General features: G+C 43.5%; 1 protein-coding gene across 5 annotated transcripts in view; it reads right to left on the reverse strand.

Annotated features, from left to right (window-relative positions):
• CDKL5 (cyclin dependent kinase like 5) overlaps positions 1-16368 on the reverse strand; it is a 423438-nt gene that overhangs the window by 68969 nt on the left and 338101 nt on the right. For all 5 annotated transcript variants that reach the window (XM_088451639.1, XM_088451641.1, XM_088451640.1 and 2 more), the window contains 2 exons: positions 13847-14004; positions 5097-6111 (listed from right to left, as the gene is read on the reverse strand). In XM_088451639.1, coding sequence (XP_088307765.1) covers positions 5097-6111; positions 13847-14004 — 1173 coding nt within the window. The remainder of the gene's footprint in view (positions 1-5096; positions 6112-13846; positions 14005-16368) is intronic.

The raw sequence follows: 16368 nt of genomic DNA on the forward strand, positions 1-16368 counted from the left end.
AAATCTTGTGGCTAAATGGCTAAAATCTTAGCACTTGGCGCAACTCGCAGGCTATTGCATTTGGCCCTAAATCAGCCCCTATGTACCAGTGGCGGAACTACGGGAGACAATGGAGGCGCCTGCCACTGGGCACCAGCCCTTAAGAGGGCACCTCCTCCATTGTTCCAACCGTCAAAGGTATGTGCTGACCAGAAATACACTAATAGCCTATCCGATGGTAGTTGTGGGGGGCGGGGGCTCAGGGTGGATCACCGGCTGAGCCTGAAACACATTCAAAGATCAGTGCTTACAGATAGGGAGCATGGTATGGGCGGAGTGGCACTCGTGGCTGCTGCTGCCACGCCTGCATCACGCCCCCAGTGTGGAGGGGCACTGGTGTGTTTGAGGCTCAGCAGATGATCCCCCCCTCCCGTGCCTAAGTCAGATCTATGATAGTGAGGACTAGAGGAGACATCTGTGCAGAGAGGGAAGATGATCTGTGTTAGTGGGGGGAATCTATGTTTGGGTTAGGCGCTTTGTATGTGTGAGGGGGAAGCTAAGGGAGGGGAGTAAACATCTGTCTGGGGGGATCTGAGTGAGTGGGGAGAGTGTTTGTGTGACGGGGGAAATCTGTGTGAGGGGGGATCTGTATGGCTGGAGTGCTGTATGTGTCTGAGGGGGGAAAGAGCTGTCATTATTGCCATTTGTGAATGTATTGGCATCTACATTTTATCAGTCACATCAAAGCACTGTTGCTTGGGGGCCCATTTATCATTCTATAAATGCGGCTATATCCCCCAGATACCTCCATTTTTGCTGGCAGTCGCATCCCCCATAGGCTTCTATGCCAAATTTACCAACATCTGGAATGCGATGCATTCTGGCTATTGGCCCTCTACGGGCTACATATCACATAATCAGCAGGGACTCGCATGCACAGCAGACCCCCGGCAGCTTTCCAGGCACATCGCAGGGACGGGCTCTTTTCGGAGCCCCTGTCCCTGCATGTGCCGGATGGTACATCCCATCACTATGATCGCATTTTGCCATGCGATCATTGGTGGTACTGTCATGCCCAGATCGCACTGCAATTGTGATCATTAATAAATGGGGTCCTTGGTCTGCAAATAGGTATCATGATGACCTTTAATGTGCAAGACACTTGGGGCAGGATGCATTAAGCATCCCACCACTCATCGCAATCATAGGGGCGTTTAGTCACGCCATATGCTTGAACAATTGCGGCTAAAATTGCAAAGGACAGCTTTCCCGAAAAGAGCTGTCCTGTGCGATAGAGGGACTTCAGGGTGTATGACTTAGAAGTACCTCTGCACATGCGTTGTATGATTCGCACGCCAGGGGAGACACTGGGAGAGATCCATATTTATTAATGATCAGGTCCTAGTTCTGATAATTATAATTTCTTATAGCCGCTATTCGCGCATGCGTGTGTATATATGATGGATATACAGTATATGCAGCATATTTATTTTCCTTTTGTTGGGGGGAGGCACAACTCTAACTTGCCTCCGGCCCACTGGGATGAACTTACGCCACTGCTATGTACACGCATCCTGTGTGTTCCAATATATCCGTATTTTCACTGCCTGCTTATTATATGTTAAACATAACAGAAGTAAGATGAGTTCACAATACATTTTAGAAAATACGAATGAGCCTCTAACTTGTCTGCCAAATCTTACACAAGAATAAAAAAAAAAGTTGTGACGAAGCAATATATTATTTTAATGTTGAGCACATTCATGTAACCCAGCTATATTATCATAGAGACTACTTAAAAAATAGCGCTGTAATTGGAAAATATTTGCACAACCCACACAATAACGCCCACTCCCTCACACACCAAAGAGTGTTGCTTATTATCACCATAATACATGTGTTCCTGTTTTAAGAACCTGTAGTACAAAAGGAACAAATAAAGATGGGCCAAGCAGAGCACAAATTGCAGAAAACCACAAATTATGATTATAGAAAACTAGACTAAAGCTCCATTATAAAATAATTCCACATACATACAAATTATACTCATTGGTGCAAGACAATAGGAGAAATGCTTGTGGCAGCAAAGATTACTATCATATAAAATTACATTGTTGTGTTCGCTGAAAATTACTGACCTTCAGCCATTTACAAAGATTAAAGGAAAGTTATGCCCTAACAGTTTCATAACGTGGTTCACCTATGAAAAAGCAAATGGATGCAAGCACCAGTAAGGGTAGAGGTAATGTGGATGTAACAAATAAATATTGTTAACTTAACTCCAGTCCCTGAGGCCTTAGAGAACAAACTTTTCAAATGAAACTTGTATCAACCAGTGGACAAAAGAAAACCACGAAGAAAGACAATGAATAAACTCTGTGACAGGAGGTGACTGAATAGAGTGTAAGAATCTAGAATGTAAGCTCTCACGAGCAGGGACCTCTTCCTTCATGTGCTTCTCTTTACATTTTCTTCTACTCTTTACTCCCCATAAGGGCACCTAACACATGACTGCCAACTCCCGGCTGCTTATCGTGAGTGCTTAATCGCTATTGCAGCAATGTATATAAATCGTGTCCTTGTCCTGCACTGTAATGTACTGTAAGTTACTTGTTTCTTGTTCACCTATTAGTTCTATGTACTATGTAAGGCGTTGCGGAACACTTGTGGCGCCATATAAATAAAGGATAATAATAATAATAATAATAGAGGAATTATATCGCTTGCTGTGTATGTGCAGCCCATCTAATGATTCAAGTCACATCTGTATTATACAGAGGTCAGGATCTCTTTTTCTGCATACCATTATATCCACGTTACATCTAAATCTAACTTGCAATGCTTTGTTCTTTTTCATTAGTTAACCAACATATATTATACAACAATTGATCAATAGAGGGGAAGCTGTATGCCCTACAGAGGAACCTGATAAGCTGCACAGAGACGTTATTCCCTGCAACGGCCTATTGTGTCAGTAATACCCAGCCTGTATAATAAGGAATTAGTAACTACTAATATCATAACAGTTGTTCATCTCTACAATGGGAAGTCCCAACATGTTCATCCGGGTTTGTGTTTTGTTTTGTATTTTTGTTTCATTGTTCACTGAAATATAGGACATAATATAATGCAAGTGATTCTCATCCGGGCAAGTTTATCTATATCTACAATACTAATGCTAACCATTCTCCTGTTTTAATATTATAAAGATCTTTTGTGTACTGTAAGAAATGCTGACCCACAATGCTTCCCTTTGTGTGAGGGTGCACCTAGTTGTCCGGCACGCACATTATAAGGTACAGTACACTCTGATATTCTGATATGTGAAAACACCCCAGTGCCATATTTGCAGATGCCCAGGAAAGGTGGAAGAAGTGAAAGCATCACTACAAAGTCCATACGACTTCCACTTTAGGACCACAAACTTCATTCATTTAACATTTTAAGTTTATGCTAAAATACTGTTCATTTTAGCTGCATTTATGTCTTACATTAATCATGAGGAGGGGACATCGCATCGGTCATTATGGCATGTGCCACTTTTGTGTCCCTGAAGCTTTTTATTACTTTGGTTGAGGTATGCCAAGTATTGCATCCATCAAGGTATTGATGGAAGAACAAAACTGTGTCTCGTTATTGTAGAACAAGTCCTGGTTTACACCAATCAGAGCCGTAGCTAGACTTTTTGGTGCCCTGTGCCAGAAAGAGCATTGGCACTCCCCTCATTTTTCAAAGGGACATAATGCACCCAAAAAAGGGCCATGGCTTCATGGGGAAGGGCCAGGGAAAAGATAGGAGAGGCCAGGAGATGCTGGGGTTGAAATAAGAGGAAGCTACAAGCAAGAATGATAATAAATAGAAATTTGACAGGCCCAAACAGCTCCCCCTGACCTGTGGTGCCCTGTGCGATGGCAGCGGTCGCACTACCCTAGCTACGGCCCTGACACCAATACTAATCCGGTAGAAAGATCAGGTCTTAATGCAGAGAGAAATGCTGTGATATATTTACTAAAGGTCTGTTTTAATCAATTTAAAATTGACCAACATTTTAAATCGATTAGTATACTGTACCTCGTGATGTGTACTAGTATAGCTGGGAACGCGCCTTTCCCACTCCCAGCTACTGTAGCTCATTAACAAAATCTTGTTTTTATAATTTCCAAAGTCTACAACTAGGAATATGGAATGGGATTGAAATGCCGGCGGCTGTTTAGCCGCCAGGTTAAATCACGAAAGCGGCTGCCTGAAGGGAGGAAATCCCGACAGCGGAACGTAAGTAACCTAGCCCTCCCCTCCCCCCACCCTAACCCTCCCTTAGGGATGCCTAACGCTAACTTCCCCCCAAGTACCTAACCCTTACCTCCCCCCAGGGGTGCCTAAACCTAACCCCGCCTCTCTGCACCCAAACCTAACCCTCACGGGGGGCGCCTAACCCTAACCTCCCCCCAGTGGCGCCTAATACTAACCCCCCCTTCCCCTAGCCTAACCCTAACCCTCCCCAGGGAGTGCCTAACCCTAAGTTCCACCGGGGTGCTCTAAACCTAACCCTCACCCCCCCCCCCCACGCGGCTAAGAGGACGGGCGCCCCGGACTTACCTCGTTCGGACACGCATCGTCTAGGATTCCGGTGTCGGGATTATGATAGGTGTCGGTATCTCGATGCCTATCATCAATCCCTAGCTGCTGGCAACATTTTCGATCACATATTCATGTGGATTTCCTTTACATATGGTACAGATGTGTAAAAATAGGTTTGTGGCCTCAAAAGATATTAAATAAGGATTTTTTAAGGTGACTATGGTAGAAGAAATTAGCTTGTACAACCTTTTCATTTATCTCCAGAAAGCAACAGTTTTACATATGACAAAAATGTCTGGTCAGCAACATTTGCAGGTAGTACAAATATAAAATGTTAACTGATTATTGCAGGTTGTCGCAAGTGAAATGTTGATAAATACTTTGTTCATATTCATGTCCTACTCTTCTGTTAGCATAAGTAATATGGGTGATTAGGAGTACTGAGCTACAATCTACTCAAATGGAGTCTACAGGTAGACAACTGAACAGCTGAAAAAGAAAGTTAGAACACAAATGTACTGTATTAAAATGAAACCAACCCTAGTAGTGTCTTCTGTGCAATCTTCACGAGATGATCCAACAGATCTTGTCAATGTTCGATGTTGTACCTGAGGAGATAGCAACTGTAGACTGTTGGCCCTGGATGCCATGCCTTGCCCAACACTGAGTCCTGGGTCATTGCCCTTAACACGTACTCTGTCCCGGCTCACATACATGGAGTGTCTGTGAGGGCGCTGTTGGGAGGAGAAAGGACTAGTGTAACCGAGGCCATATGAAAAAGATTCATGTGGGGCTGATAGTGAGTGGGAATGACTACCATCCATCTGTTCAGGAAGTTTCAGCTCCTCCATGGTTCTGGAATGTCTAGTGGTAGGCCTTCGAGACTCCAAAGTCCCTTCTTTTCGATTAGTCCTTGCAGAGGGGCTTAACATACCTCTATTGTCAACATGCCTAGGACCCGCAGGACTAGTTGGAGAGTTTAAGTCATGACAGCTGGATGGGAAATATCTACTGTTTGGCTCCAAAGCTTGTCCCCTATTTTCACTAAGATTCCCCACTGACTTTGAATCTGTCAGGACACCATGATTTTTTGAATAGTTCATGTAAGAACTGCTTTTCTTTGAGGACTGTGGGATGGTGTCAATGTAACTATGGCGGGCATGCCTTTCACCGGGTTGTAAGCTGCTGGTTTTTCCTTCCATGAATGAATGTCTGTTGTGTTGAGAGCGTGAACTTGATTTCAAGTATTTGGTGCCTGGTCCTTCAGTGGCCTTTTGCTCAGTACTAAAATCAAATTCATTCTTAGACTTTGCTTCCTTTGGGCTAAGAAGATGCGGCAAATTGTTATTGGATAGATCCTTGTTACCAGACCCACTTTGGTTAATCTTTTTTGGATGAACTGTGGGACTATGAGATCCCACTGGGTGGTTTCCGTTGATGAACGTCTCATTTGGTGGATGAGTCTCTTCAATTCGTTTTGGTCCAACAGACAGAGTTTGTATATCTTTACTGTTTGATCTGTGATGCGGCTGTGAGCTTTTACTAGAAGGCTTCCTGAAATTAAACATTTTAAGAATTTTTACAGAATGCCCAATGGTACACAGAAAAAAACACACAGAGAAATAACTTATAATGTAGAATTTTCTATATTAAAGAAAGCCATGCTACCATTGTGTGTGAACTACAACAATACTTAGTTCAGAAGTTGTGGGGAAAACTCTAAACATTTTATTGCTGATTCAATGTTGCATGCAACTCTGTTCTGCTGATGGAAATTGCGATTTTTAGCACTGTGCTTATTCCATGGCCAAGTGTTTGCTACTATGATGCAGTCGTATGTAACAGTCGCATCTCCACTTGTAGCTGAATGGGTGTACATGGGCAGTAACGGGTCATTCGCATGTAAGCTAAGAGTTCTTAGGGTATATTGTGGGCATGTACCTGGAACTGCAGACTATGCTGTAATGCGGGGACAGATCTCTAGCACCAGACATAGGGCTGGTGCAAATATGCACTGACAGTAATGATGACTACTGTACTTCTGCAAGAGGATGAATAAGGGTGGTGTGGCTGAATAGATGTGCATACCCAAAGGCAGTACTAATGGTGGTGCAGTAGGTGCACCATACTGGAGTCCCTTTGGAACTCAGGGGTCCATTGCCAGGTGGAATCTTGCACTTACAATGTGAGCCTCACTGTCAGGCTGTCACCTATGGCCGTGCTAGATGAGTGAAGAAGTTAGGTGCTTCTGTGTAATTCATACGAAGAAAAAAAAAACCCTAGTGAACAGCGCAAACGTCAAATTATATAAATAATAAATAAACAATGGTAATATGTTTTATTGACACAAAGGCTTCCTTTAAATATATATAAATTTATTCACAATGTTCTAATTAATACATAAAATAGTTGGAGTTCTCTACAGTGCTTACTTCCAAATGCTGTATTGCTTAGGTATCTAGGATAGCTCAACATCTAACCAGTGTTCATCTGGATTGTATAGGATGAAGACAAAAATTATACTTATATGCTCACCAGCTGGTTGTTGCAATTCAATTAGTATACAATGTCTCTTTTACGTATTGATCCTCCAATGGTGCTTAGGTGGTTCAGATCTTAACATGCTCACCGGCTGGATCTTTTCATTAGCACGGAGTTCCCAATAGCCCACTGTTATCTTGTAGTGCTGGCAAGTGTGCTGTTAACCTTATGTGCCACTGTTTAGGAGGCCTGCAGTGCCTCTCACCTCTCTGTGTCACAATAAACCAACATGAATGTCCAGTACTCACAGTGGGCCTGATTCAGAGCCGAACGCTCTGACCAGAGCGCTCGCTCTGAATCAGGGCCCTCCTCCATGAAAATGGAGCGTCCTCCTGGACGCTCGCATAGCTGTGGGTGACCACCCACAGCTTATGCGAGCGTCCATGATGATGCTCGCGATGGTCAAGACCATCGCGACCATCGGGCTTGCGACAGAGACCCTGCGGTAGGGTCTCACTGCCGCAAGCCCTGGAGTGATTTTGGCTCTATCAGTGCCAAAATCACTCCCACTGACATCACTAGTGATGTCAGTGGGGCCGGCTTCAGACTGTAGGCGTTCCCATGGGAACGCCTCCGTCTGGCAGCCACGCCCCCGGCACGCCCACCAAAGGGGGCGTGCTGTCAATCAACATCGACAGCACGCCCTCTTTGGTGCGAGACCCAGAGCGACGGAGAGCCCGTCGCTAGCCGGGTCTCACGCATGCGCACGACGGAGCTCCCTCCGTCGTGCGCATGCGCAGTGGGGCAACATCGACCCGCTTGCGAGTGTCCTGCGCTCGCGAGCGGGTCTGAATGACCCCCAGTGTTTGTTTCCTTTCCATCTCGAATCACTGTGAGTGGGGAGAGTGCACCACGTCTGTGTCAGCTAGTGTCTCCGACCCTTGCTCCTGCTGACTGTGCGTCTGACCTCTCTCCTCACCTCTGAGCACTGAGAGTGAGGAGATGTGTACAGCACGCTACACCGGCTAGGGTCCACAGTGATCACTCTGGCTGTTTGGCCCACACACTAAATCAGTCTCAGGATGTGTAGCAAAGGAGCATAATAGTTGGGAAAGTCCATCTCTATGCACAGCAAGGAAATAGTGGGTGATATCCCTGATCGACGCGTTTCGCTCTTATCCAAGAGCTTTTTCAAGATCTTGAAAAAGCTGTTAGATCAAAGTGAAACAAGTTGAGTGATAACTGTGGACCCCAGCCGGCATAGCCTGCTGTACACATCTCCTCGCTCTCAGTGCTCAGAGGTGAGGAGAGAGGTCAGGCACACAGTCAGCAGGAGCAAGGGTCGGAGACACTAGCTGACACAGACGTGGTGCACTCTCCCCACTCACAGTGATTCGAGACGGAAGGGAAACAAACACTGTGAGTACTGGACATTCATGTTGGTTTATTGTGCCGCTTCTCCCGCTACTGTTGATCGGACACAGAGAGGTGAGAGGCACTGCAGGCCTCCTAAACAGCGGCACATAAGGTTAACAGCACACTTGCCAGCACTACAAGATAACAGTGTGCTATTGGGAATTCTGTGCTAATGAAAAAATCCAGCTGGTGAACATGTTAAGATCTGAACCACCTAAGCACCATTGGAGGATGAATACATTATTTATTATTATTATTATTAACAGTTTCTTATATAGCGCAGCATAAAAGAGACATTGTATACTAATTGAATTGCAACAACCAGCTGGTGAGCATATAAGTATCATTTTTGTCTTCATCCTATACAATCCAGATGAACACTGGTTAGATGTTGAGCTATCCTAGATACCTAGACAATACAGCATTTGGAAGTAAGCACTGTAGAGAACTCCATCTAGTTTATGTATTAATTAGAACATTGTGAATAAATTTATATATTTTTAAAAGAAGCCTTTGTGTCAATCAAACATATTACCATTGTTTGTTTATTTATTAATTATATAATTTGACATTTGCGCAGTTCACTAGGTGTTTTTTTTTCGTATGTAGATATCTATGCCAGAGGAGTAACTGGCTGTATGAACTAGTAGCAGCGTCAAAATTAACGGTATATATTGATATTACAGTTTCTACCCAATTAGCACCAGGATATCAGTTTCCAGTGTTTACTGAGAAACTGCCCTTTTTTCCTCTGTGTAATTCATGACAGTGTTACAGCACTACAAATAAAGTAGATCCCACTATATGAGTTCAATATAATAAATAATAGGCAGATTGAATTTATAAAAAAAGCTGTAAAACAAGCCAAATCTGAAGAAAACATTAAATCCATTTATTTTTAGAGATGTGCGGGTTCAGTTTTACTCTGGTATGTTTGGATCTCAAAACGGCATCTTATTGGCTATCGGCTATCACGTGTTTTGGATAGCCAATAAAACAAATCTGAACTAATCCAAACTTGCGCTAATATTAACATAAAGAACCAAATAAAACCGAACCCGCTCATTGATTTTATATGTTTATTTCCATCTTATTTTACTTGAAATGTTTAAACAAATGGATATTGGGCCTGATTCAGACCCGGACGCTATGCTGCGCTTGCTCGCATTGAGCGATTTTACGCAATCTGCGCATACGTATGAGTCGCAATGCGCGTACGCGAACCAGTCATTGCGATGGGAAAGTGCTCGCCCATAGCCCGCAGTCGGGCCGCTATTTTGAGTGGCAGATAGTGCCGTTTGTGGGTGGTAACTGGGGTGTGGATGTGCGAATGCAGGCGTGCCCAACCGTCAGAACGGCGTTTAATGGGTGAGCATAATTAGCAAAGTAGCGTCATTACACACGTGACTGGGTTGTATTTTAGCCTGAACTGCTCGCAATGTTGTGGTGGGAAAAGGCTACCACAAGCGTTGCGAGCAGCTCCGATGGCTCTCGATGTTCCAGATTAATCCTACACATGCTGGAGATGATGTGTTGCGAGTGGCAAAGGGACGTCTTTATACAGGTGCGAGCACATAGTGCGGCAGCTCGCTATTACTTAGTGGGCGGCTTTACGCGATGCAGTGCGAGCACATGATTTAAATAGCCGGCCCCTTTTAGCCAGCGAGCGGCCGAATCAGGCCCATAGTGTTTTACTGTACAAAGTTGCCTATGTCTTTGCATTTTTGTTATATGAGCGTGAGCTGCAACATGTCCTTTTCAGCTGAAGTATAACTCCAAGGGGTGGATTCATTTAGAAACGGAAGCAGGTCCCAGCAGCTTCCGTGGGTTAACTCCAGAAGGCAGATTCTGGCAGCCTATGGAGGTGTGAGCGGAATCTGCCTATTGTAATAGGCAGAAAATGTGCAACACTAATTGAATCCCATATGTCACTAAAAACAGTAGATTATTCATTTTTATAAAAATACTTGCGTGAAACATCTCTCATACATGAAAGTACCCTTGTTTAATTCAGCAAGACAAGTTCTGTAATTCCAAAAAACATATTAATGTTTTAGCGTAAGGCCAATTACCCTGTAACAATAAAAATCATGTTTTTGTCTTCTTCCATTGTGGAATAGGGGGGGAGCATTTATTTGCCCTTGGGCATAGCACTTGCTAGTTCCCCCACTGTACACATGGCCAAAGATCTGCATTTATTTCTTTGTACAAAATCAGCCCCTCTGTGTAACTGTGTTCCATTAATAGCTTGTACTTTATGACTCTGATTGTGCTCGACATGTATTAATTTTTGCTGTATTTGCTCCCTTCAACTTATCACTTTTTCCACTATTATTTACTGTCACCATGTGTCCTCGCTCCCGCCCAATACCCATCTTCACCCTATACCCTCACCTCTGGGGGCAGCACAGATGGTGTAATGGTTAGCATTACTGCCTCACAGCAATGAGGTCATGGGTTCAATTCCCAACTGTGTGGAGTTTGTATATTCTCCCTGTGCGTGCGTGTGTTTCCTCCGGGTACTCCGGTTTCCTTCCACACTCCAAAAATATACTGGTAGGTTAATTGATTCCCCACAAAAATTAACCCGTGTGGGTGCATATGTGGTAGGGAATATAGATTGTAAGTTCGACTGGGGCAGGGACTGATGTGAATGGCCAAATATTCTCTCTGTACAGCGCCGCGTGTGGGTGCATATGTGGTAGGGAATATAGATTGTAAGTTCGACTGGGGCAGGGACTGATGTGAATGGCCAAATATTCTCTCTGTACAGCGCCGCGGAATATGTGTGCGCTATATAAATAACTGGTAATAATAATAATAATCTCTCTCCTAGACCCAGCCCACCTCCACACACCAGCAAGCCTGCAAATCTCATTTGTAACTCCCTACTTCACTCTTTCCCTTTCTCCTGTGCCCTCTGGAATTCCAGATCCCTCCGTAACAAACTGCCCGCTATCCGTAACCTCTTAATTTCTAACTCTCTTAACCTTCTTGCTGTCACTGAAACCTGGCTTTCTTCCACTCAAACTGCATTCCCTGCTGCCCTCTCCTATGGGGGCCTTCACTCACTCTGTCAGACCTGATGATCGCCCGCGCGACTAAGTGGGCATCCTCCTATTCCCCAGCTGTACCTTTCGTGTCATCCCCCCTGAGCCCTCCCTTTCTCCTCCTTTGAAGTCCACGCTATCCGCCTCTTCTACCCCATCCAATTCCATGTCTCAGATCTATCGTCCCCCTGCCCCTGCACACCTTTGCTGCCTGGCTTCCTCGCTACCTCTCCTATGACCTCCCCTCCCTCATCCTAGATGACTTTAAACTCCCCACTGACACCCCCACTGACCTAGCTTCCACCAAACCTATTGCCTCCTCATCCTCTTTTATTTTTTTTCAATGGACTTCCTCTTCTACCCACTGTCTCAGTCACATTCTTGACCTTGTCTTCTCCCATCTACGTGCTCTCTCTGACTTCTCCAACTCTCCCTTCCCACTCTCTGACTTTCCTTCCTTCACTCTCTCTTCATTAGCTGCACTCCTCTCCAATGCCCAATCTCCTCTTTGCTTGATACTCTCCTCTATCCACTCTGGCCTGCCCCAACCAGTTGGACTTCTTGTACAAACTCACCCTCACCTTCGCTCTCGTCTTTGCTGCCCACACCTCTTCTGTCACACTTTTCCACTTCAAACCCCAACCTTGGCACACCAATTTACCCGGTTGCTTCAAAATGCACACGCACTGCTGAACGCCACTGAAGGAACTCTAGCTCATTGGAGGACTTCCTCCACTTCAAGTTCATCCTCTCTTCCTACTGCTCTGCCTTTTACTTTGCCAAGCAATCTTTCTTCAAGCCTCTCATCTTTTCTCAGTCCAATCCCTGCTGCCTCTCTGCCACATTCACCACACTTGTTTGTCCCCCCTACTACCTTCCCTCACTGACACTGACTTTGCCAACTTTTTCACTTCCAAAATTAAAGCCACCTATTAAAAAATCTCCTCCTCCTACCATGGTCATCCCTACTGCCACCTACCCTTCGGCTCCTTCCAGTTTCCCCCATCCATCCTTCCCATGGACGTATCCCAGGGTTCTGTCCTTGGCCCTCCACTCTTTATACCTACTCCCTGTGTGAACTCATCAGTTCCTTCGGCCCCCAGTATCACCCCTATGCCGCCAACAACTCTTCCTCTCTTGTCCTGATCTCTCCCCTTTCCTCCGTTCTCCAGTGTACAGTTGCCTCTCTACCATCTCCTCCTGTATGTCTGAGTGCTTTCTCAGACTCAACTTGACAAAAACTGAACTCAAGTCTTCCCTCCATCTAGAGTCTCCTCCCCTCCCAACCTCTCTATCACTGTCAACAACACCATTATCTCCTCTGTTCCCCAACTCCACTGCCTGGGAGTCACTCTTGACTCTTCCCTCTTTTTTGCCCCCCACATGAAATCTCTTGCCCTATCCAGCTCCACAACATCGCTCACATCAGACCCTTCCTCTTCTAGGAATTCACCAAAACCATTGTCTACTCACTGATCATCTCTCACCTTGACTAGTGCAAACATCTCCTCACTGAACTTGCCTGTTCCCATCTTGCTCCTTTCCAATCTGTACTCAACACTGCAGCTAGATTTATACTCCTTTCCCACCACTCCACATTTGCCTCCCCTCTCTACCAAACCATTCACTGGCTCCCCTTTCCCTATAGAATGCTCTTCAAACTCCTCACTGTCATGTACAAGACCCTCTCAAACTCCACTGCTCCCTACATCTCCAACCTCATCTTCATACATCTGCACCCATGCAAATAAGTACAGATTTCAGCTACCACCAGTTGTCTACTGTATTGTACTGTTCACTGTACTGTATTGTTTTACCCTGTACTGTCTTATTGTCTTGGCCTTTGAAAGGCACTGCTGACCACTTGTGGTGCCCTATAATAATAATAATACACCTGCAGGTGTAAAGAGCTGATAATTGAAGCTAAACATAATTATAAATATCATTCTATTAAAGTGCACCTGTAGCCCACCCACAGTGGAAGCAGCCATTTTGTAGACTTCATTACACATAGTCAAGAACAGAAATGTCTGTAGGCAGTTGTGCAATATAAAGGTGAATTTGTATCACATGAAAGTTATAGTTTAATAACAGCTTTCATAAAAATAATTTTAAATACACAAATTATACTGTACTTTGACAAAAGTAGTAAAAATAAGCAAATAATAATAATTATAGAAACTGTTAAGACATCTGTCCAAGATATAGCTTAAGTTACTCAAAATTGTCAGACCTTTTTTAACTGGTTTCACATTTATTAAACTTGAGGTGATCTCCAAATTTCTAGAGACAAAAGGGTATTTTGGAGCCAATGGTCACATTTCACTGAGAAAGACAATGACCTGCTTGATGAGTTGCTGTCTGAGTGATGAGTTTTTCTCTTGGATGATCTGGAAGGAGAGCTCCCACCACGATCCAAGAGTCTCTGAGTCTGAAATGCAGGGTGGTTCAGGCTCTGCTCGGTCAAATATCTATCAGACGGGTTCAGCTTCAATAGGTTCTAGATAAAACAAAGGTTAATTTATAATCATGAAAATCAACTGGCACTATAAATGTAATGAAAATATAATTTAAATTTAGGTCCCTGAAATCCTGCATAATCAATAAAAAATACGAAACCATGCGATATTCAAAATATTTCTGCGAAAACATAAATCACTTGCATATATATCTATATATTTGTGTATTTGTTTGTTTTGTTTTTTTACATTGAGGCTTGAAAAGACATGAGAAAAGGTAGCTCACCAGTAAGCAGTGTTTTGTTCCTTCCTCACTAGAATAATCAGTTTCCTCCTCAGAGTATTTACAGTATTTATTACACTGTCAACTCCTGTTAGCTAACTACAGATTCCCCTCTAACAATACAGGAAAACATTTATTTTTTGATAAAAAATTTTTTTGCCAACTATGTCATCACATTTACTATATGTTATGTTATTACAAAAAAGCATGGCAAATGATTTACTTCATAAATATGTTGATGATTAAATTCTAAAATGCAACATCACCTGTTGTGCCCTCTCATTACTTTCTGTTCCTTATGCCCATAAATTGCTAATATAGTTTATTTATTAATCATACCTGGTGTCACATTTATTTTACATGCCATTCTAATCTAATGTCATTCACAATGCAAAATAAAATCAGAATCAGCGAGTGCAATTAATACATTCTATTCTATCAATATACCTAGAAATGCTATACGTCCCAGATTTCCCTGGATCATACCTGAGTGTATTAGGTAGACAGAGATACAACATAACAAGTGCTCAGTGAAACTTTGTTGTATGTTGTTCAGCAAAAGACTTCACTACCTGCCGGTTATTCTCTCAGACTTCAATACCCACTGGCTATTCTCTCAAACTTCATTACCCGCTGGCTATTCTCCTCTCCTTCAAGTATGAAAATGCCACTTGTACATTTTTGAGCACATGGGCTTGTTAGATAGGCTGGGTGCAGGATATACTGTATACCTCCACTGTTTGCAAATCAAAATCCCATCCACTAAACTAGAACCTTCTTCTCCTGCATGAGCCCTCTAGCCTATGGCAACAACACTACCATTTAGCTTTTTCCATACATGTGAGGCAGAAATAGCATATCGTATAGTGGATATGTAATTAAATATTTGGGGCTGGCAACGGAGTCAGGAATATTGGTGATTATAATGTTAGTTTTTACAGCAATTTTCTCTAAAATGTTCTATTTGTGCAGATCAATCCCCAAGGGGGCAACAGGTGCGACCCTGTAAATCAGGAGTTTACTGTATAATAAATGGGAAAGCAACATCCTAATAATAGTCACCATGATTAAAGAGTTTGTTGGGTAACCTAAATACAAAAGTGTAATGAAAGGTTATCAACTGTGTATATATAGCAAAATATATAGAGGTGTTTTGCTGTCAGCCACTGAACAAATAATATATATTAGCATGAAATAACTAAATATGACATTAAGGGGTCTATTTACTAAGCAGTGTTAGGAGGCAGAGTGAAAAGTGATAAGAAAGTGATAAGGTGCCAGCCAATCAGCTCCCAACTATCATCTCACAGGCTGTGCTTGAAAAATGACAGTTGGGAGCTGATTAGACCATAAGGACCATATTAAATCAAGGAAACTTGCATCTCAGGTTTCTTTAACTTCTGAGGAGGTGACCATATTATTTTATACCTGTCAAAGCAGACAATGGGCCTGATTCAGAGATGGACTCAGTAGCTGCGTCTTTGGGCGGAGCTACTGTGCTAAAATATGCTAATGCCTGCTCTGCAGGAGGCATCTGTAGCATCAGCCATCTGTGTAAGCCAAAGCTTACTTAGTCTGGCCACATCCTGCTTGCGAGGTCAGGTAATCTGCATCCTCCGACGTAGACCCTGGCCTCTGCACTCCCAGAAAATGGGGGTGACATGCCCCCATTTCTGGGAAAGCAGGTCGGCAACACCAGCTTGGAGGTATTGCGTGCTAACATGCAGGATTTGTTCTGCACGTGTGCAGATCCACAAAAATCTGAGATATACGTAAATCAGGTTTATGTACATCTCTGAACCAGGCCCAACGAGTCTCCTACTCTCAAAACCAAACATCACAGTGAGGGAACATCAATAATTGTTCAGTAGACACTTTTTTTTTTTAAATGAAAATGCATATAGTTAGGATAAATTGTGAAATGTGCTTTAAATGTCCAAACACAGCCAAATTTTATGCACATCCTGTATAATTCCCATATTAAAGGGTTTCTGTAGTAAGGTGTGGTGTGGGTTGACTGTGTCAGCGAGATATCTGCAAATATGTCCTCCTGTCCTCTCTGCCATCAATCTCGCCCCTCCTGTCCTCTCTGCCATCAATCTCGCCCCTCCTGTCCTCTCTG

This window comes from Taudactylus pleione, unplaced genomic scaffold, assembly GCF_031769625.1.
Source record: "Taudactylus pleione unplaced genomic scaffold, aTauple2 ptg000026l, whole genome shotgun sequence".
Classification (NCBI taxonomy): Eukaryota; Metazoa; Chordata; class Amphibia; order Anura; family Myobatrachidae; genus Taudactylus; species Taudactylus pleione.